Source organism: Schistocerca cancellata, chromosome 1 (assembly GCF_023864275.1).
Source record: "Schistocerca cancellata isolate TAMUIC-IGC-003103 chromosome 1, iqSchCanc2.1, whole genome shotgun sequence".
Classification (NCBI taxonomy): domain Eukaryota; kingdom Metazoa; phylum Arthropoda; class Insecta; order Orthoptera; family Acrididae; genus Schistocerca; species Schistocerca cancellata.
Genome location: NC_064626.1, coordinates 655,853,421 through 655,874,342, shown reverse-complemented (window position 1 = coordinate 655,874,342; position 20,922 = coordinate 655,853,421). Strand labels below are relative to the sequence as shown.

General features: G+C 46.8%; 1 protein-coding gene across 1 annotated transcript in view; it reads left to right on the top strand.

Moving 5' to 3' along the window:
* Positions 1–20,617, top strand: part of LOC126092125 (homeobox protein Nkx-2.4-like) — a 324,924-nt gene extending 304,307 nt beyond the window's left edge. Inside the window, exons 6-7 of the mRNA XM_049907612.1 lie at positions 13,316–13,400; positions 20,376–20,617. Of these exons, the coding sequence (XP_049763569.1) occupies positions 13,316–13,400; positions 20,376–20,617 (327 nt within the window). The remainder of the gene's footprint in view (positions 1–13,315; positions 13,401–20,375) is intronic.
* The last annotated feature ends 305 nt before the right edge of the window (positions 20,618–20,922 follow it).

Genomic DNA, 20,922 nt, shown 5'->3' with positions numbered 1-20,922 from the left:
CGGGACGCGTCACCTGGAAATAACGGCCCGCCCCCACAACTCAAAAACACGCGCGGGCCCGTTTTAAATCACCACGCAGCGCAACACGCCGCTCTCCCACACTCTGCACACGACCTGACATTCTGGGCGGCATTACGCAGGGGGTGGGGCACTCGGCAGCTTTTATTTCGTACGCATGCAGTCACCAGGCACAGCTGGCTGCAAAAGAAACTCATCTTCATCATTCATTGCATATTTGCTGTTAGGCTCGGATCCGCTCGACTCCACTGGTCCTTAAGGGTGATCACCATCCCAAGCAGTGGTAAAAGGACTCTCCAACCTCTGCCATCGCGAATTAATTTATTCGCCTTACTACGTGTTTCAGAAGGACAGTTTTCATCATCAGATATGGTTAGATGATACATGCGTAACGAAGCTGAAGCAGGGCAAACAATGACAACCATTGTAACATTTTTGGTCTGGAGCAATTACTCTAAAGGACAGAATAAGAAACGACCACATCCTAAATTTATTGAAGGTAGCAAACATAGAGGAAAAACGTCAAGAAGATCGCCTACGCTGGTTCGGAAATACAAGGCTCACTCCAAAAATGTAAAAATACAGTTTTCATTCTGCATGTGTGGAAGTTTTACAGTGTGTAGATACATCCTTCACGCTTGTTTTCCAACTTAGTTCAATCTGTTCCCGTGAGTGGCGCCGTCACAGCATGTCTTCAAGATGGCTTCGTTCGTCAGAAGCAACGTGCTGTCATAGAATTCCTGTGTTGCAGAAACGAGACAGTGGGAAACATCCACAAGAGGTTGAAAAAGCTGTATGGAGATGCTGCTGTCGATCGCAGTACAGTTAGTCGGTGGGTAAGCAGGTTACGTGATGAAAGCGGGCTCGCTAATATTGAGCATTGTCCTTGCAGCGGCAGGCCTCGTACTGCACACACTCCAGACAATGTGCAGAGAGTTAACAAATTGGTGACTGCTGACACACGCATCACAGTGAACGAATTGTCACGCTGCGATGGGATAGGGGAAGGAAGTGTTTGCAGAATACTGAAAGTGTTGGCATTAAGAAAGGTTTATGCCAGGTGGGTTCCCAAGATGTTGACAGTGGCTCACAAAAAACAAGAAAAACGGTATGCAGCGAAGTTTTGGAACAGTACGAGAATGGTGGATATGAATTTCTTGGAAGAATTGTGATAGGTGATGAAACATGGCTCCATCGTTTTTCACCAGAGACGAAGAGGCAATCAATGGAGTGGCATCATGCGAATTCGCCCAAGAAAAAAAAATTCAAAACCACACCTTCTGCTGGTAAAGCTATGGCTACGGTGTTTTTCGATTCCGAAGGACTCTTGCTTGTGGACATCATGCCGGGTGGAATCACCATAAATTCTGATGCAAATGTGACGACACTGAAGAAACCCCAAGCTCGACTGAATAGTGTTCGACCACATCGGCAAAACCAGGATGTTTTGCTGTTGCACGACAATGCACGGCCACATGTCAGTCAAAAAAACCATGGAAGCGATCACAGAACTCGGATGGGCAACACTGAAACACCCGCCTTACAGTCCTGACCTGGCTCCATGTGACTATCATCTCTTTGGGAAACTGAAAGACTCTCTTCGTGGAACAAGATTTGAAGATGATGACTCCCTTGAGCACGCTGCCAAACAGTGGCTCCAACAGGTTGGTCCAGAATTTTACCGTGCGGGCATACAGGCGCTGGTTCCAAGATGGCGTAAGGCAGTCGAGACGGATGGAAATTATGTGGAGAAATGAAAATATTGTTCCTAAAGGATGTATCTACACACTGTAAAACTTTCATACATGTAGAATAAAAGATGGATTTTTAAAAAAATAAGGGGCATTTCTTTTGGAGTGACCCTTGTATTACGAGCCGTTAACCTAACTATATTAGAAGAACAGTACTTCACTTATGGAAAACGATAAGGGGCGTCGGACTCCGAGAAAATACATTATTAAGGCCCTAAATAACGACCTGAAACCATGGAACTGCCGCCTGAAATGAATCAAATACGTTCATAATGGCGTAGCAAGACTAGGATGGCCCACCGCAGGAGACGTGAGTAATAATGCACGGAAGAAGAAGAAGAAGAAGAAGAAGAAAAGGAGATGATAATAATGTTGAATAACGGAAAATATTGATATTTTCGTGATAATGACAGTACACACTGGTCATAAATACTAATTGTGGTTAACACAGCATAAATTTTTCGGTATTAAACAGGTAGTTCCTGAATTAATGTAGGACCGCGGGGAAGAAAACAGTCCGCAGTGACCGATTTCAATGATGATTATAGGTACGTCGTGACCAATGACAATCTGTGCCAGACCGAGACGCGAAACAGAGATTCCTGCTATTCGCAAGCGATCGCCTTAACAATTAGGAATCTGAGAACGCCTCCAAGCTTCACTCAGAAGCCTAGTGTCGTTAATGATTTCATCTATGATTTTTGGATACTGCTGCCAGAGGTTCTCCCGCTGGGTAGTTGGGAACAGCAGCACTGGGGAATGAGTCTGGTGGAGAACTGTTAATATAATTCAATTGACACATGATCAGTGATTATATAACTTGGATAAACGAACAATTACGCACATGAGAATAAGGAAATCTGTTGATAAGGTATAGAGCATTAGTGATAAGCCGCTAGTCAAAATACTTAATAGTATGAAATGAGATTAACACATAAGTTTTGTGCCAGAGAGGGGAAATGGATGGCTTAGATTATTGGGAGAAAAAATGTGGAAGTGTGGAGCAGCAGCAAAAGACAACGTGTACAAGGCTGTTTTGTGAACTGCTCTTGAATCTGTAACACCTCCGATTTATTTTTAACCGGCCTGATCTGACCGAATAGCAGCCCAACAATTATTAATTAATGTGACCGTGTACCTAATGGGGCTGGCAATCGGAATTCACTGCTACAGAGTTGTTACTTTCCAGTTTGTCCTTCTCAAATGCTGTAATAATGAAATGTCTGGTAACAAGAAGCACACCAACACAGTTTCACTAATCAAGGACCTATATTCGTCTCAAAAACACAAAAAGAAGGAAACAGCCACTGCCTTCGGCATACATATTTAATTACGGCTAATCTCAGCACAGGCTTCTTCGTTATTCATTATCGTTACACGCTAATACAATCACTGCAATCCAACACTGCAATCCAAAATGATGCCGGCGCGGTAGACGCGAAACCAAAATATCGGCACAGAAATATTACTGATCACTCTCGTAATTATACTTCTTCACTTTCCCAGTATTATTCTAGCACAAAGGGGTTAAACCGCGGCGATGGCCACTCCCTTTGTCGGTAAAGCCTTGCATTATAACAACCGGCCTCCACACAGCTCGGCCCGCCACATGGGACTGACTCAACTCCACACTCGTTCTCGCAATACGACATTATCGATTGTTTGCCCTATCGACCTGTGCCGAGTGCAAACTTATAGTTAAGGGCCTACGGACCCCTTACAAATACAACTTAACTGTTTGGGCTAATAATGGTGTTGGATTACGGAGGAGATGAAAGGGACTGAGAAACGCGCTGTTAAAATTCTTACCAGCATGTACGAGTCTGTTGCAGCTGTGATTAATGGTTTAACATTAGAAATGTTTTGAAGAAAGACAACGTTTTTTTCTTGAAAAGCTATTGGGTGAGTTTAAAGAAGCGACATGTACTCAGCGACTCGAGTTGGTGCCTTTTATTAACAGATTTACCGCACTGTCAGACAAGACGGTCAATGTTTTCACATAAAAATGTTTGCGGTTGCCTGTGGAACCGTGATTGTACCTAGGCGTCTACGTCTTCGACAAAAGCAAATCGACTGTCACGAATGCGTTTCTTCAGCGACTGCATGAGAGATATTGGGACTGTATGGATGAGGTGTAAGGGCTTCCCAGCGAAACTTCTGCAGCGTAGCGGAAACAACCTTGCGAACATGTGGGTGGGCATTATCATACAACAGAGCGAATATCCGTTTCCGGAAACTGTGTTTTCATTATAATTTTGCTTTCCATTTCCTTACTTTGAGAGAAGGAAACTGATTGGTTAAGCCACTAAAGTCAAGTTTAGCAGGTGCGTCGCGTGCTATTGACAAAAAAGACAGTGTGCTTTCACTCATATTCGAACTTAAGTAGCTTTTTCATTCTCTTCAGTTTGCTGAATCTACGTTTAAAAAAGATGCTGCAGTCACTGTCATTTTCGTTTGTGTCATTAAAGATATTTCGATGTTTTGATAAGAATCTCTTAACACATTATTTAAAAATAAAAATAAAAAGTTTGTTTCAGCACCCACTTGTCAAATCATGAGATACTACAATACCGCAGCGAAGTATCAGCAAGAAGAATGTTGATCATAAGAGAATCATGTGAACCAAGCACACTCTTGTCACATAACTGTATTCACGATAGACGTCTGTTCTGCAGCTGTCGTTTTTTTAGGATGCTAATTGGGCGAAATTACTGTAGAAGTGATACTGAGGCAACAGCGTGCGTTTACTGTCGCAGGCTGAAAGAAGGGCATCAGATAGCCAGGAAATAGGAACACAACGGGTAACAGAACTCAGTACGGGCTTTGGACCAAAATATGGGAACACTGTGAGAAATGCATATTTAAACATAAATGCAGATGCTATTCAAGCCTGCAGGTTGTGCTGTTGTATTAGACCACGAACGGCACCTCTGAAATGTCCTCAGTACGTTGCAGATGTCAGAAGTGGTCACAATAGTGTTCTGTCTAGTTGTGAGCGCATTCAGCGAACGTACGTGAATTGGAACATGGGCGAATTAGCAGTGTTCGTATGGGTGCTTCCGTAGCGAAGATAGCCGAAAGGTTTGGTTTTTGAAGAGGCACCATATCGAAGAGCTATACCGCATAGGAGGAAAGTGGAAAACATCATCCGTTAAGATGCAACGCGGACGAAAGTGTGTGTTGAGTGATAGTGTCAGACAGTCATTGAGGAGGATTGTGACGTGAAATAAGAGGACAGCTGCGAAAGTCACTGCAGAACTGAATGTCGCACTCGCGAAGCTTGTCAGCACCAAAACAACACGTCAGCGCCCCTTTTTATACAGCTCGCATCGTCCACGGTTTTATGAGCACGAGGATGAACTGTCGAATCTCCCCTGGCCACCAAAGTCACCAGATCTCAACATTATCATGCAATTGTGACCTACTTTGAACAGAAGAGATCACAGTCCATCTCCACCATCGTTACATGAACCTGTTACTTTCTTGCCGGAAGAAAACCATACAAGACCTGTATTTATACTTTCCAAAACGATTGGAAGCTGGTTCAATGGTTCAAATGGCTCTGAGCACTATGGGACCTAACATGTGAGGTCATCAGTCCCCTAGAACTTAGAACTACTAAAACCTAACTACCTTAAGGACATCACACACATTCATTCCCGAGGCAGGATTCGAACCTGCGACCGTAGTGGTCGCGCGTTTCCAGACTGAAGCGCCTAGAACCGCTCGGCCACACCGGCTGGCTTGATTGGAAGCTATTTTAGATGCCAAGGGTGTTTCCTACACCGTATTAGGCATGGTAATGTGTTATGTTTTTGGTATTTCCACATTTTTATGCATGCCCTGTATCTCTCCCCGTTAATTCTTAAATCGACTTTCCATCTGGAGTTGGCTGCCGGCCAGCCGAAGTGGCCGAGCGGTTGTAGGCGCTACAGTCTGGAACCACGCGATCGCTACTGTCGCAGGTTCGAATCCTGCCTCGGGCAGGGATGTGTGTGATGTCCTTAGGTTAGTTAGGTTTAAGTAGTTCTAAGTTCTAGATGACTGGTGGCCTCAGATGTTAAGTCCCGTAGTGCTCAGAGCTATTTGAAGCAGTTGGCTGGCGACGAGAAGTATAAAAAGAACTTTCTTTTTTTTTTCGTTCTCGAGCTCCGTGTCCGGCAAGTGATGGCGCATACTGAAAAGACACAAAATCAAATCGATCTTCAGCCCACCGTTAAAAATCCGGGAGTTACTAAGACTAGTTAGAAATGGAGCAGATGTAAATCCTGAGGTCTGCCAAGATACCTTGCAAGTGAGGCCGGTCTTACGTCGGACAAATAGTGCGCACTGTAGTACAACACAAGAAGGAACATGAGAGAATTTATCGCAACTGAGCGCGGCGTAGGATCCAACGATATCGAATTTGAAGTGGTCTCATCGCACACAGTTAACGTATGTCCACCGACGACGGTGTCGTGAGCACCAGTGACGGCACAGCCAGCAGCTATATACAGGATGGTCCATTGATCGTGACCGGGCCAAATATCTCACGAAATAAGCATCAAACGAAAAAACTACAAAGAACGAAACTCTTCTAGCTTGAAGGGGGGGAACTAGCTGGCGCTATGGCTGGCCCGCTAGAAGGGGCCAACAACGCCTGAGAACTGCGTCAGCGCATTGTCAATGCATGTGCGAACATTACGGAAGGCGAACTACTCGCTGTTGAGGGAATGCCGCTACACGTATTGCCAAATGCATTGAGGTTGACGGACATCATTTTGAGCATTTATGGCATTAATGTGGTATTTACAGGTAATCACGCTGTAACAGTATGCGTTCTCAGAAATGATAAGTTCACAAAGGTACATGTATCACATTGGAGCAACCGAAATAAAATGTTCAAACGTACCTACGTTCTATATTTTAATTTAAAAAAAACCTACCTGTTACCAACTGTTCGTCTAAAATTGCGAACCGTATGTTTGTGACTATTACAGCGCCATCTATTACAAAGCGAAAAAATTGGTCCGACTAAACCATTCATATTTCTTTACGTACTACACGAATATGTAATAAAAAATGGGGGTTCCTATTTAAAAAAACGCATTGATATCCGTTTGACCTATGGCAGCGCCATCTAGCGGGCCAACCATAGCGCTATCTGGTCTTCACCTTCAACCTAGACAAGTTTCGTTCTTTGTAGTTTTTTCGTTTGACGCTCATTTCGTGAGATATTTGGCCCGGTCACGATCAATGGACCACCCTGTATAGGTATACAAGCAGCCCATCAGCAGTCACTGCACTTGACAATGCCTCGTCGTGCCATTGTAATCACTTCAAGCGGCTGTAAGGCTGAGAGCATTTTATTCAGTGTTACCACCGCGGGACTCTGTGTTGTTACTTCTTACTTTCTTAGTTTTTCTTTCAGCTACATTTTGTGGCTTCTGTTTACTTGCGTCGTTGGTGGGAGGGCTATTTCGACATCCGCTCTCTCTCTCTCTCTCTCATACACACAAACCTACACACACACGCCCACACCCCTCGCTCATGGCGTTGCAATGTCCGAGGAGAAAGCGCGTCACGCAAACAGCATCCACCATCCAGCAGCCAGCGGCGAGCGGGCAGGCAGGTCGCGATCGGCCGTGTCCGGACGGCATCTGGCGGCGACAGCTCGCCGGCCGTCCGTATTTGTTTGTGTTATATATTATTGAATTTTGTAGTGTGGCGCGAGAGGCGGCGGCGGCGGCTGCGCGGCAAGTGGCGGCGTATTGTGCGCCATTAATTGGCGGCCGGCGCCGCTGACAGCTGTCAGCGACAACAGCGACGCCGGCGGCGGCCCCGCGCAGCTGGGCCCGCCCGGCCGACGCGGCGCGCCCAAAAACACGGCACGCGGCGCGCGCGGCTCGGCTGTCTGTCACGCGCACCGCCCACTCGCCGGCTCGCTTTCTTCTGGCCTGCCTGTCAAACCGATCGCCCACTCCGTGTCGCGCCGTCTCCCGCCCCACTGCGCGCTACGGTCGTTTGACGCCTGACGCGATTGTTTCCACTCGGTACAGGTATTCGGCCGGAACGTTGGACGAAAACCTTTCTCGAAAAGAATTAATGGATCACTTTTTTGAAACCACGTAATTGCCTCCTATCGCGACGCGTAAGTTTGAAATTTGTCCCAAAGGTGTCTACAATCTTCCTCTGTAATGGTGCAAAAGCGTGGTGCCCTGTGACGTCACTCTCGGGCTCGGCGACCCTTCAAACAACGAGGTATCGACACGCGCGCATAAAAGGCCTCAGCTGGAAAGTTCATGTGAACTGTAAGATGTGTTTATGATGTCACATTGGCACCAAATTTCAGCACAGTTCCCCCCAGCCCCATCGTGAGCGTTTCCTACGATGAGAAGGTCGTCACAGCCCCTCTTACCCATATTTCACTCCTTCTTCTGATTTCTTTGCGATGAGGGTAGAACGCGACACCCAGCGTTGAAATCACGTTGTTTTCTTGTGAGTGGCCGAGGAAAACATTTCAGACACATCACAGTTCAGAATCGACACGAAAAGGTCTCAGGGGAATTGCATATAGGGCCTCAGTGGAACTACCCCATACCCTGGAGCGTTGAGTCCCCCACATTTCGCCGTCGAAAATGAGAGTACGCAGTGAGATGAGCAACAGGAAGATATTCTTGGCAATATTTGACATTGCTCGCAGCTACGGACATTACAGCAGTTCTCTGAGGACATTGTGAGACGTGATCGCATACTTTTGGGGGCCGCGGCGACCACAGTTTTTGCGTCTCGTTTACAGATTGGAATCACAAGGGACCGTTCAAAACCGTTCGACGAAATTTGAATGTGGTCCGAAGCAAGAAAGAATACTTCTGCTTTTTCAACGCTCCCTTTTCCACCCTCCTGCAGCGTGATCGCACGGAAATTCTACATTAGCATGTACCTGAATAAAACAGCAAACGGTCCCTCTAAGGACCTCCACCCCCACTCCCACCCCAGTTCGGCAACAACCCACACACCTTCGTTCAGCAGGGTAGAAATGTCCCTTCAGAAGTTTCGACACCAAATCAGTCTGGCGGCTTCACTAGCGCCTGGGGCTTAGGCAACCCGTTCAACACTATTTGTTTGCGGTTTCCGTATCTGCAGGCACTAGACCAACCGACAGGCTGAATTCATGTGGAACTTCCTGACAGGCACATTTATGACTTGTCATGGTAAACCGAGACAAAGAACTGAATAGAAAGCTTGATGATAACATTTTAACGTATTTGCTGAGACAGTGTAGTTGTCAAAATCACAGCTGTATCATGATATTGTGGGACTTCATAGGCTACTGAGCGGAAGTGGCTCGTGATAGTGAAGGTGTAACTATCCGAGGGCTATTTTTTTTTTAAGGCTTCGATTGCTCGCGAAGTGGAAAGCAAAACTGTTTTATGTGCAACAAAAATAAAAAGTGTTTTATGATTATCAAAAATGTTTTATGTGCAACATTTCCTGCTACTGCTCTACATAGTCGCCGCTCCGACTGAGACATTTGCCGTAGTCTGGTACCAACTTTCCAGTACCCTCGGCATGGAAGGCATCCACTGTGCTTTCCGCCAGTTCCCTACGCTAGTCTGCAGCTCGCTGTCTGTGCCAAAATGCTGCCCTTATAGCCAGCAGTTCATGTGGGCAAAGAGATGAAAATCACAAGGACCGAAGTCTGGGCTGTATGGTGGGCGAGAAAACATTTCCCATCAAAAACATGCAGGAGCGTCATCGTTGCAGCGGGAGTGTGCGGCCAAGCACTGCCATGAAGAAGGACACGCATGCCATTTACATTATGTAGGCTGCATGAAATTAGGCGAAACCCCCCTGCACGAAGCAATCGAGTGGCAGCGCTTGACGGGAGTTTCCATTGCTCTAGGCATCTTTAGGTGCTCACTGTTCGCCCAAAACTGAAAAAGGCGGCGTGGCGCGATCGACGGGCGTACCACAGTCACTGAGCAACACGTCTGCGCAAAGAGTCATCAGATTGTCATTGTGGTTTTAATTTCTAGACTGATCGGAGCTTGAAAAAGAAAAAAAAAACCCTCGTAATTAGGAAGTGACGCCATTTATTGAAGATTCTGTTATCGAACACATTACTAAAATATTAAGTAAAACACTTCAAAAATAGTTTCTTTAAAATGAGCACAATAATTCTGAGAAAAACCTTACTGTGTCACATCTAGCAATAACATCCGAAACAACAGTACCAAATATCTTCCATGAGAGATGTAGCAATATCTTGGTTCAAATAACAGTATAATTAAATCAAACTTCAAAAGTGAACTACAAATTCTGTTAATACATAGCTGAGTTCTGGCTTAAAATTTTACAAATCCTCAATTAGAGAATAAATCAACAAGCGAACTAAAAAACCCTGACCTAAGCCACGAAAGATATCATGAAAATTAAAATTTAAATTAGACAGAATAAACGCAGGACGCAAGAACACAAGATGGATATACATATTCCTGGCTATCGAGAATATTCTTACAAGAATTCAGAATCTGCACTCACGTCAGTCATGTAAGCTTAAACAGTAATATCAAATAGTAAGCTCACAAGAAGAAACTAACACAACAGATCACCATTCACGGAAGGTAATACGACATATGACTCAAAAACGTGACAATTTAAGAAACTATGTTTTACCAGGATCAACATTAAACACAACTTCCAATGACAGATCAATTAATCTACCACAAGCTTTTACCAAAAACACTAAAAAAAAAAACAAAGCACCACGAAGAAATTATGCAGCGGGACCAAAATCGGTAGTGTACAGAGAAACAAAGGGTTACAATTTCAGAAAAATTCGATGATCTATTCAAGAGAAAGAGCTTCACAAACTGAGGAACTCAATAACACATCGGTCCATCTCTGCCCGTTATGCAATCATTTAATCGGATTGGCACTGATTGATAGAGTTGTTAGTTGTTGGGTGTCCTCCTGAGGATATCGTGCCAAACTCTGTCCAACTGCCGCGTTAGATCGTCAAAATTCCGAGGTGGGTGGACAGCCCTGTCCGTAATGGTCCACCGGCCGCTGTGGCCGAGCGGTTCTAGGTGCTTCAGTCCGGAACCGCTCTGCTGCTACGGTCGCAGGTTCGAATCCTGCCTCGTGCATGGATTAGGTTTAAGTACGACTCACGCCCCGTCCTCACAGCTTTACTTCTACCAGTACCTCGTCTCCTACCTTCGAAGCTTTACAGAAGCTCTCCTGCGAACCTTGCAGAACTAGCACTCCTGAAAGAAAGGATATTGCGGAGACATGGCTTAACCACAGCCTGGGGGACGTTTACAGAATGAGATTTTCATTCTGCTGCGGAGTGTGCGCTGATATGAAAGTTCCTGGCAGATTAAAACCGTGTGCACACGGTCCGGCACACAGTTTTAATCTGCCATCAAGTTTAATGTTAATAACGCTTGATTTCTTAAAAAAGCTTTCAGTTTTCAGCACGCCCTCGTACAAATCACACATACCACTAAACCTGAATGAAATAGTTATTAACTGATGTCACAGCATTAGACGTTGCTGACTGACAGTCGAATGGTATACAACGCACGAGCTCACGTTGCTGATGTCGACTCTCATTGCAACGTGCTCGGCGGATACGTGTTTCTGGCGTGTTGACACGGCAGTGAAGGTCCTTACGCAACAACTGAAGCTCTCATGATGGAACTGTGACCTCTGAATGCACAGTGACGCAGCGGAAACATTATAAAAGCCGTAGATTTTTTATTATTTTTTTCCAAAAGATGTCAGACTTGCAGAAATTCTCTCTCTCTCTCTCTCTCTCTCTCTCTCTCTCTCTCTCTCTATCTATCTCTCTCTCCCTCCCTCCCTCTCCCCACGTCCCCCTCTACCTATTTATCTGTCTGTTTATTTATCTATCTCTCTCCGTCACACGTTCTCATTCTCCTGTTAGCTCTTTCTCTTATCTTCGTCTGATAAAGGACTTTCGTTGTACAACAAGAAGTGCATTTCGACAGTATTTATTTGGCAGATGGATATTTGGTCACGATCAGTGTCATATAGTGTCCACGTCTACATCAAGCGAAGGGCCTGTCAAGTGTAAAAACTTTATGATGACAAAATAGTGAAGTTCTTAACGTAATTAGAATTACCATTTCTTAATACATGTAAACACGACTACCAAAGAATTTCTTCAGTTTTTTGGGTTCATCCTTGTCTAAAAATGCTACAATTTCAATCTGTCAGAAAAACTGGTGACTGAATCTCAGGACCATCAAACGTACCTACAGGAATCTCACCTGCCCTATGCCCATAATATCACCACTCGTGGTAAGAACGTACATCAATCACTTTAGTTTTACGTCAGTAACGCCTTTACACATTTCTGCTGTTTCAGCCGGTTAGGTAGCTCTATTGGGTTTTACCTGTTCTGCCACAGATTTTGAGAAAGGTAACTACACAGCCATGATACCACACAAAAGCCCAACTTTAATGTGTTGTGTTCAGCAGTAGCAACATTTTCTGTTGACGTGATATGGAAGCAATTAATATGTATTTTCTTTAAATAGTCTGCTGAACTTGCTTTGACGTGATGTTACGCTCCTTTAATGTTACGAGCGAAGCATTTCTTGTTAGTTGCCAGACGATATGCTAAACGTGAAAACAAAGGTGGTTGTAAGAACGCAATTTCTCCTTTATCACCACGTAAACATGACAAACGCAAGGTGTCGGCAGTCTTCGAGCTGTTATTTAGCTGATTTCAAGGATGTTTTTGTGAAACGTACCTTCCAACATTACAAAGAGCTGTATTAGTGTATTCTTCTTTTCAAAATACCATAAAAATTACTGCATTAAGTAAATTGTCAATGAAATTAAAGCTTCTAGATGGACAAAAATGTTGCTAACCCTGCAGTCAGATACTCGCCTCTACCCCTCCTCCTTCCGTATTATACGTTACCGACAGCCACACTCCGGTATCTTGAATGGTTTATGAAATGTTCACTGCTGCATTTTGTGAGAGACATCGTTTCTTCAGTCTTTTTTAAAAACACTACAGAAAGACGCAGTGTGGTGTCTGAAAGTGGATGTTTCCTCCTGATAAGTAAATAGGAATGGATTTTGAAGACGAAGGCGATAAAAAATCGACATTTCCTTAGTTTAAAAACTTTTTGAAGTTGTCAAAAAATCTCATGTCTTTTGGAATTTCAGCATCCAAAACAGCACATATTTCACTTACAACGTGAACACTGAGTTTTGTACAGCGTAACAAGCTCCATTTTTTTATGTGTGTGTGTGTGTCGCAGACAGATAGAATCTTGAGAAAAATTGTGAAGCATGTTGCATTGATCGTTTGAACAACGACAGACTGTCGGCATCAACCTGAGAACTTACTGTTATATACCTTTGTGATTGGGATATAATTATTGTAAGGCCTAAACAAAATTTTTCTTCAGAAGTATGGTGCCAGCAATTGGCGTCTGTCTGTCAAAGAGCCGGGTTCGAGCCCCGTGCAACGTCACGTTGTCGCTGTGTGGTTGAGTGCAGTGTGTTTGTGGTGTGTGCAGGCGCAGAGCTCCCCGCGGCGCGTGGCGGTGCCGGTGCTGGTGAAGGACGGCAAGCCGTGCGCGGGGGCGGGAGACGGGGGCGGCGGAGGTGGCGGAGGCGGCGGGGGCGGCGGCGTCCGGACCGCCGGGGGCGCATCCCCGCAGAGCGCGCCCTGCGCGCACAGCCCCAGTGGAGCCATGCAGGTCAGTACCCGTCTTAGCGCTGCCTTAACGTTCTATTAGTACACTGCCACGTCCACACCCAAACTTGTGTGACAGGCTGTCTACTGTTATGAAACTTCCTGACAGATTGAAGCTGCGTGTGTCACGTCTGGATTCTAACCCAGATCTCATCTTCGGTAGCATCCTTGACTGCGACTGGAAAAGATCCCGATGCGACTCATCGTTTAACCTGATAAGACACATCACATTATCACGGTTTATTTTGCGCCCTTCTTCGAACTTCCATTATTCAGATTGTGGATCATTGGTGTAACCCTCTCATGTGCATTAGTCTGGACGCAACGGTCTTATGGCGGTGTTGCTTTTTTATTGGTTCTTCTATTCCATCTTGTGTCAGTACCCAATAACAACACTACAGAATGTAGAAAATATGACATTACTGACTCAGCTGCCATAATGAGCAAGTAGCCTTTTAAAACTGCTTTTCGTCTACTACGGCAGACAGCAACGAATTTCTGAGTCTTCTGGTGGCGGAAATGAATTTCGTTTACTTTTGCAAGTCAGTAAGTGGAGGGAACGTGAGCAAGTAAGTTATACCTAATGGAAAATGTGATTCGCATGCCTTTAGCAGTTTCAGCGACTCCCAACAAAAAGCAGAAAAGCGTGTTTATATGGACCAGTATGTTTGCCCTAGGACCTACACTTCTGAAATAGCACTGAATGTTAAACGGTCTCGTGACGGTGTTCTTCTCCGAGACCAGCTGTTTTCATGGTCAGAGGTAATAATCCGATGATTGCCGGAAACTCGCATTAGTTTCTAATCTTCTCAAAGGACGACCGCCATCTATTTTCTAGACTCAGAATATGGCTAGGATACAGAAGATTTTTTTATTTTAAATGGACTTGTAGTCCGGGGTGATAGGTTACAATACAGCATCACCGGTCTATTGCGGTCTAACTGTGTTGGTGAGCCAGTAAATTTCCACTGTGCAGTGACTGCGTCACTGCAATTCACTTTGGAGGTGTGGCGGTGGGACTCGTGGTCCCGTACCACCCTCTGACGGTGATAGTACTACATGAGTCAGGCGGAATTTATTGCCTAACATGTGCAGGTTCCATGTGTATTGGATTTGTGCAAAGAACCTGCTTTAACCAACTGCGAGAGAGCTAAGGAAGTGTGAGGCAGCCTTTCAAGTCTGGCGATTAATTTAAAGGCGAACCTGACACCACTGTTGGGCTCGAGGAAGATGGGAAGAACAGTATCTCAGAGCTGAGGGTAGGTGTTCGACCGAAGTGATGGGCATCGAAATGGTAGCGAGAATTAGTAGTGATGTTAGGGAGAACTTGACATTGATGGCTTCTAGCAAAGAACTGGTGTTATTTATTCAGTTAATGTTGACATTTAGAAATACACAAATATCAACAGAGAATGATTATATTCTCTGATTTTCTTGATCGCTATAGTTTTGGAGGAAACTGTTAAACAAGCTCGTAAGAAACAGTTGCACCAGTTAGTGTCCTCTGGCTCTACTGATAATTTATATAAAATTTCCAACAGAATATGATGCCTTGTAAGACTTCATTCTCACAGAGGCAGATAATCAGTTATATACTCAAATACTGTCCCCAGAGCGCACTATGGGTGCAACTAGCTGGCCGTGCAAATTAGATCTGCAAAATGAAACCCTGATGAAAATTAACTAACGTAGTGTTCCCTTCATCTTAATGCCTGCAACAGTGGGGCGTGCTCGCCACCCTCAAGCTGTGTGAGTGTCGAAGAGAGCTGCAGTAGTGGCTGAAAATTCTCTGCTCGGTCTCTGTACTCTGCTCTATGGCGTAGACATCTCTCTCTGCAGCTCTGCCTCAAGGCCTGGAAAATGTGTCATCTGCGGCGTCCCTGAGTGAAGCTTGTTCTCTGGGATGTCTCTAGCACAAGTCCATTCCCACTTCACTCTGCGAAACTTAGCTGTTTCTTCCAACCGGAATCTCACCAGCCAGTTGCAGCAGACCGAGTTCCATCCAGTGATAATTTTATAAACAAGTTCAACACTTTCTTACTCTTCTGGAGTTAACCAATAAGATGTGGTGTGGGGAAGAAGGCAGAAGATCTCTCCCCCAGACAAAAGACCTGGACACGGACACGTGCAGGATCTTGCCCTTTCTATGGAAGTACGAGGGCTATTCGGTAAGTAAGGTCCGATCTGTGGCTGAATGAAAAGCACTGTGAAAGCCAAAAATACACTCCTGGAAATTGAAATAAGAACACCGTGAATTCATTGTCCCAGGAAGTGGAAACTTTATTGACACATTCCTGGGGTCAGATACATCACATGATCACACTGACAGAACCACAGGCACATAGACACAGGCAACAGAGCATGCACAATGTCGGCACTACTACAGTGTATATCCACCTTTCGCAGCAATGCAGGCTGCTATTCTCCCATGGAGACGATCGTAGAGATGCTGGATGTAGTCCTGTGGAACGGCTTGCCATGCCATTTCCACCTGGCGCCTCAGTTGGACCAGCGTTCGTGCAGGACGTGCAGACCGCGTGAGACGACGCTTCATCCAGTCACAAACATGCTCAATGGGATCTGTGATCCGGAGATCTTGCTGGCCAGGGTAGTTGACTTACACCTTCTAGAGCACGTTGGGTGGCACGGGATACATGCGGACGTGCATTGTCCTGTTGGAACAGCAAGTTCCCTTGCCGGTCTAGGAATGGTAGAACGATGGGTTCGATGACGGTTTGGATGCACCGTGCACTATTCAGTGTCCCCTCGACGATCACCAGTGGTGTACGGCCAGTGTAGGAGATCGCTCCCCACACCATGATGCCGGGTGTTGACCCTGTGTGCCTCGGTCGTATGCAGTCCTGATTGTGGCGCTCACTTGCACGGCGCCAAACACGCATACGACCATCATTGGCACCAAGGCAGAAGCGACTCTCATCGCTGAAGACGACACGTCTCCATTCGTCCCTCCATTCACGCCTGTCGCGACACCACTGGAGGCGGGCTGCACGATGTTGGGGCGTGAGCGGAAGACGGCCTAACGGTGTGCGGGACCGTAGCCCAGCTTCATGGAGACGGTTGCGAATGGTCCTCGCCGATACCCCAGGAGCAACAGTGTCCCTAATTTGCTGGGAAGTGGCGGTGCGGTCCCCTACGGCACTGAGTAGGATCCTACGGTCTTGGCGTGCATCCGTACGTCGCTGCGGTCCGGTCCCAGGTCGACGGGCACGTGCACCTTCCGCCGACCACTGGCGACAACATCGATGTACTGTGGAGACCTCACGCCCCACGTGTTGAGCAATTCGGCGGTACGTCCACCCGGCCTCCCGCATGCCCACTACACGCCCTCGCTCAAAGTCCGTCAACTGCACATACGGTTCACGTCCACGCTGTCGCGGCATGCTACCAGTGTTAAAGACTGCGATGGAGCTCCGTATGCCACGGCAAACTGGCTGACACTGACGGCGGCGGTGCACAAATGCTGCGCAGCTAGCGCCATTCGACGGCCAACACCGCGGTTCCTGGTGTGTCCTCTGTGCCGTGCGTGTGATCATTGCTTGTACAGCCCTCTCGCAGTGTCCGGAGCAAGTATGGTGGGTCTGACACACCGGTGTCAATGTGTTCTTTTTTCCATTTCCAGGAGTGTATTTTGTTTGCAACAGTTAGCTACACCTTCCAGCTACTTCTCCACATAGTCGCCCGTCTAACTTACACAGTTTTAATAGCGCCATAGAAGGCTGTGATTCTCACCAATTCTCTATGCTGGTCTACAGCTTCTTTGGCTGTGCCAATATGTTGTCTTCGTAGCCTGCGGCTCATGGGAGCAGAGATGAAAATCAGAGGACGCCACGTCCGCGCTGCATGGTGGGCGATCAAAGACTTCCCACTGAAAATGCTGCAGGAGCGTCTTCATTGCCCCTCAGTGTGCTGCCGAAAATTATCATGAGGAAGGAATGCATGACAGTTACGTTATGTGGCCCGCAGGAAATCAGGAGAAATCTCACAGCAGGCGTACATACTTGATGGGCGCCTCTACTTGCTCACTTGGCACTCAGAACTGAAAAGGACGACGATGTGACGCAATTGACGGCTATATTAGAGACACTGCCAAAACACATCTGCGCAAAGCTTTATCGGATTTTCACTGTGAGTTTCATTTCACACCTGATCGGATCTTTCTTCCCGAATAGCCATCTTTATTACTATGAACCAATCTGAGAATTCGTTAATAGAATTTGAACGATATTCCAGCAAGGCACACCTGAGCTCAACAGTTGCTCCCACGCTAGGAGGGCTCATGTTTTCACTTGCTCTTCGTATTCTTAACGAGATAAAAAGGAACTGGCTGACCCTCTGGATGCCCCAGATGCGCAGACATGGCATACTATTTTCCTTGCTCTGTACCTGTGTGAAGAACGGCTTTAAGCGCCAAACAGCTTTAAGATTCTTCCGTTCATTTCCCTTTTGTGAGCCAGCTAAATGCCGCAGTAGGCTGCCGAAATAACAAAAGCCCTTCAGGATAACAGGAGGAAAGGAGAAAAATAAATAAGTTCAGTCATTGGCAGTAATGAATGTTGCTAGCAGTTTTCTTGCGGCTTAAATGATTTGACTTCACCGAGTTCTAGGACACACAAATTAAATTATAAAATGGGTTACATGAAAGTTTAGGCATAAACTGCCCAGTTACCAAATGTATAAACTTATACGAATAGTGGAGTCTGTTCTTTTGGACATACGCGAAAGTTCAAAAATGGTTCAAATGGCTCTGAGCACTATGGGACTTAACATCTATGGTCATCAGTTCCCTAGAACTTAGAACTACTTAAACCTAACTAACCTAAGGACATCACACAACACCCAGTCATCACGAGGCCGAGAAAATCCCTGACCCCGCCGGGAATCGAACCCGGGCGTGGGAAGCGAGAGCGCTACCGCACGACCACGAGCTGCGGACGACATATGCGAAAGAACAGACACCACGCATTCATATAACTGATTCGCCTCGATGGGCAAAGAATCCACAACCTTCAGATGCACGTTCAGCATCCAGTGGGAATATAAAATTAGCGAGCGTGGAGGATATCGATGGGGACTGCAGATAGGTGGCTCTAGGTGAGAATGTGAGTCGGCTGGGGAGCTTGGAGATACGGTCTTCGCATTTGCGATGAACACTGTGTCTGGGTGGCGCAGTAGCTGACACAACTGTGCAATGTACGGGGGTTTATTGTAAAATTATCGATATATTGAAAAATATCTGTTGGTAGTCTTAGTCGGCCATGAGTTGCTATCTGACTTAAGTTGGCTCTGTTTAAACGCGCGGCTATGCCCCCAGTATCATTTGCATCGAAATTATCATTACACTCTAATTATTAAACAAAAATATGGTGATTGCTAGCTACGAAATCAATAATGCGGTGATTAGCATATGATACCAAATTAAGATTTATTCAGAAAACAGGATGAGCAATATTTCTAGCCTAAGATGACAATACAATACACTCGCTAACCTAACTAGCCTATCATTGGCACAATGCATTCTCTTTTCCTAACTACTTAAGTCAACACTGAACCCGCATGGGACTCTATTGCAGTTCTGCCTGAACGGACACAGACTCAGAGAGCGCCAGTCAAAGAGCTAGCGGAATATGAACTCATTTAGAATTACAGTGCCCTACTTTGGCTGATGATTGCTAATATCGCCGCAATTCTCCGTGATGATCACGACGGTCGGCCCAGCCAACGTCGTGATGCCGTCTTTCCCGTGAGCGAGCTTGGCTTTAATCTCCAACGTGGACGTGGTTTGCGCCCGTAAACTCCTGTACGTAAGTGTTCAATTGCGGAGTCCGTCACTAGTCAATACTCAAGCTACTTGCACATATGTCAAGAGTAGTTGGTCGACTCAAGTGCGCGGCAGCAAAGGTACACTTCAGATTGCATATGAACACCACAAGTTAGTACAAATCCGTTTCTCTCCTCAGAGGAACAGATAATGCTACGTGTGTGGAGTCGTATGCTCTAAACTATTCAGACTTGGAGAGTAACCACTGGACTCAATGCCGGTAACTTCTCCAACCTACTTCTCTCCACGCTGTCCAAGCAGGGCAGCCAGACACCGCGACTGCTCTCCTCCACAGCCGTCCCCAAAGTCCTTTTCAGAGTTTTTGCAAACCTGGCCGTTCTTCGCCGCATGGATCCGTGCGCGTTGGTAGCCAATCACGACACAGACTTCCATGTATCCGTGCGCGTTTGTACCCAACCATGACACAGAATTCTCCCGCGGTTACTGTTGCCGCCAAACTTTTAACGCGTATCTCTACGCGCTCTGCGCCAATCCCGTCACAGTCTTCCGCAAATTTTTCACTGTGGCGCGAAATCGTCTTTCTCTCTTTCGTATACAACTCCTTCTCGCTTCTTGTTGTGATGGCCCAGCCACTCAGAACGTCTTTGGTGGTCTGAAGTGCCAGCCGACAAAGGCGTGCGGCCGCGGCCATCCCGTTAGTTTGACATGACATAAACACCTTCCTTAGGGGTTCCGGCCGCGTTCCAGCCTCTGAGCCCATCTCGTTAGTCTGACATGACACCCACAACTTCCTTTTCTGTGTCCATTCTGCCCTACCGGTGGGCCAATTATCAATTATTATTCGGTGTATTAGTACTGATTTAGCATCACGTAAGGTGCAAAATCTGCTACCTTACAACTGCCTACTGAGCAGGAGATCCTGGGTTCGAGTCCCAATCGAGCAATTTTCACTTGTGGGCGCTGATTCCACATAAAGTCTCGATGCAGCTGATATCATTAGTTCCTTCCCATCCCTTCCCTTTCTTCCCCACTCATCCGCCCGCTCCATCTTCAATTTACATAATAAGTGTGTATTCGTCAGCACCTCCCTCTGGAACCCCTGGGCGTGTGTGTGTGTGGCAGGTGCAGCAGACGGCGCCGGCGGGGCAGCACGGCCACCAGGCGGCGCAGCAGCAGCAGCAGCAGTGCGCCAGCCTGCTGTACCAACGCCAGAACCTGCACCACGCGGCCGCCGTCGCCATGATGCCGCACCACCAGCAGCAGCACATGTCGGCGGCGGCGGCGGCGGGCTCCTACCTGCCGCTGCAGGGCCGCGCCTGGTAGGACGCGAGCCGCTGGCTGCTGGACCAGCGCCGCCAGCTGCGGCCCGCCCCCGCCTCCGCCGCCGCAGCCGCCGCCGCAGCCGCCGCCGCCGCCGCCTCCGCCGTCGACGCCGACTGGCTGGTCGACTGGGCGGAGCCGGAGCGCGAGCTGGCGCCAGCCAGGCCAGCGAGGCACCTCTGCGACTGATCGTCGCGCCACGCAGTGTTACCTCTACCGCGACGCCACCGCGTCGACGGACACTTTCCACTAGTGGGAGCCACGCGTTTCCAGTGAACTTTCCGACGAACCGTGCGCGTCGCTCCGAA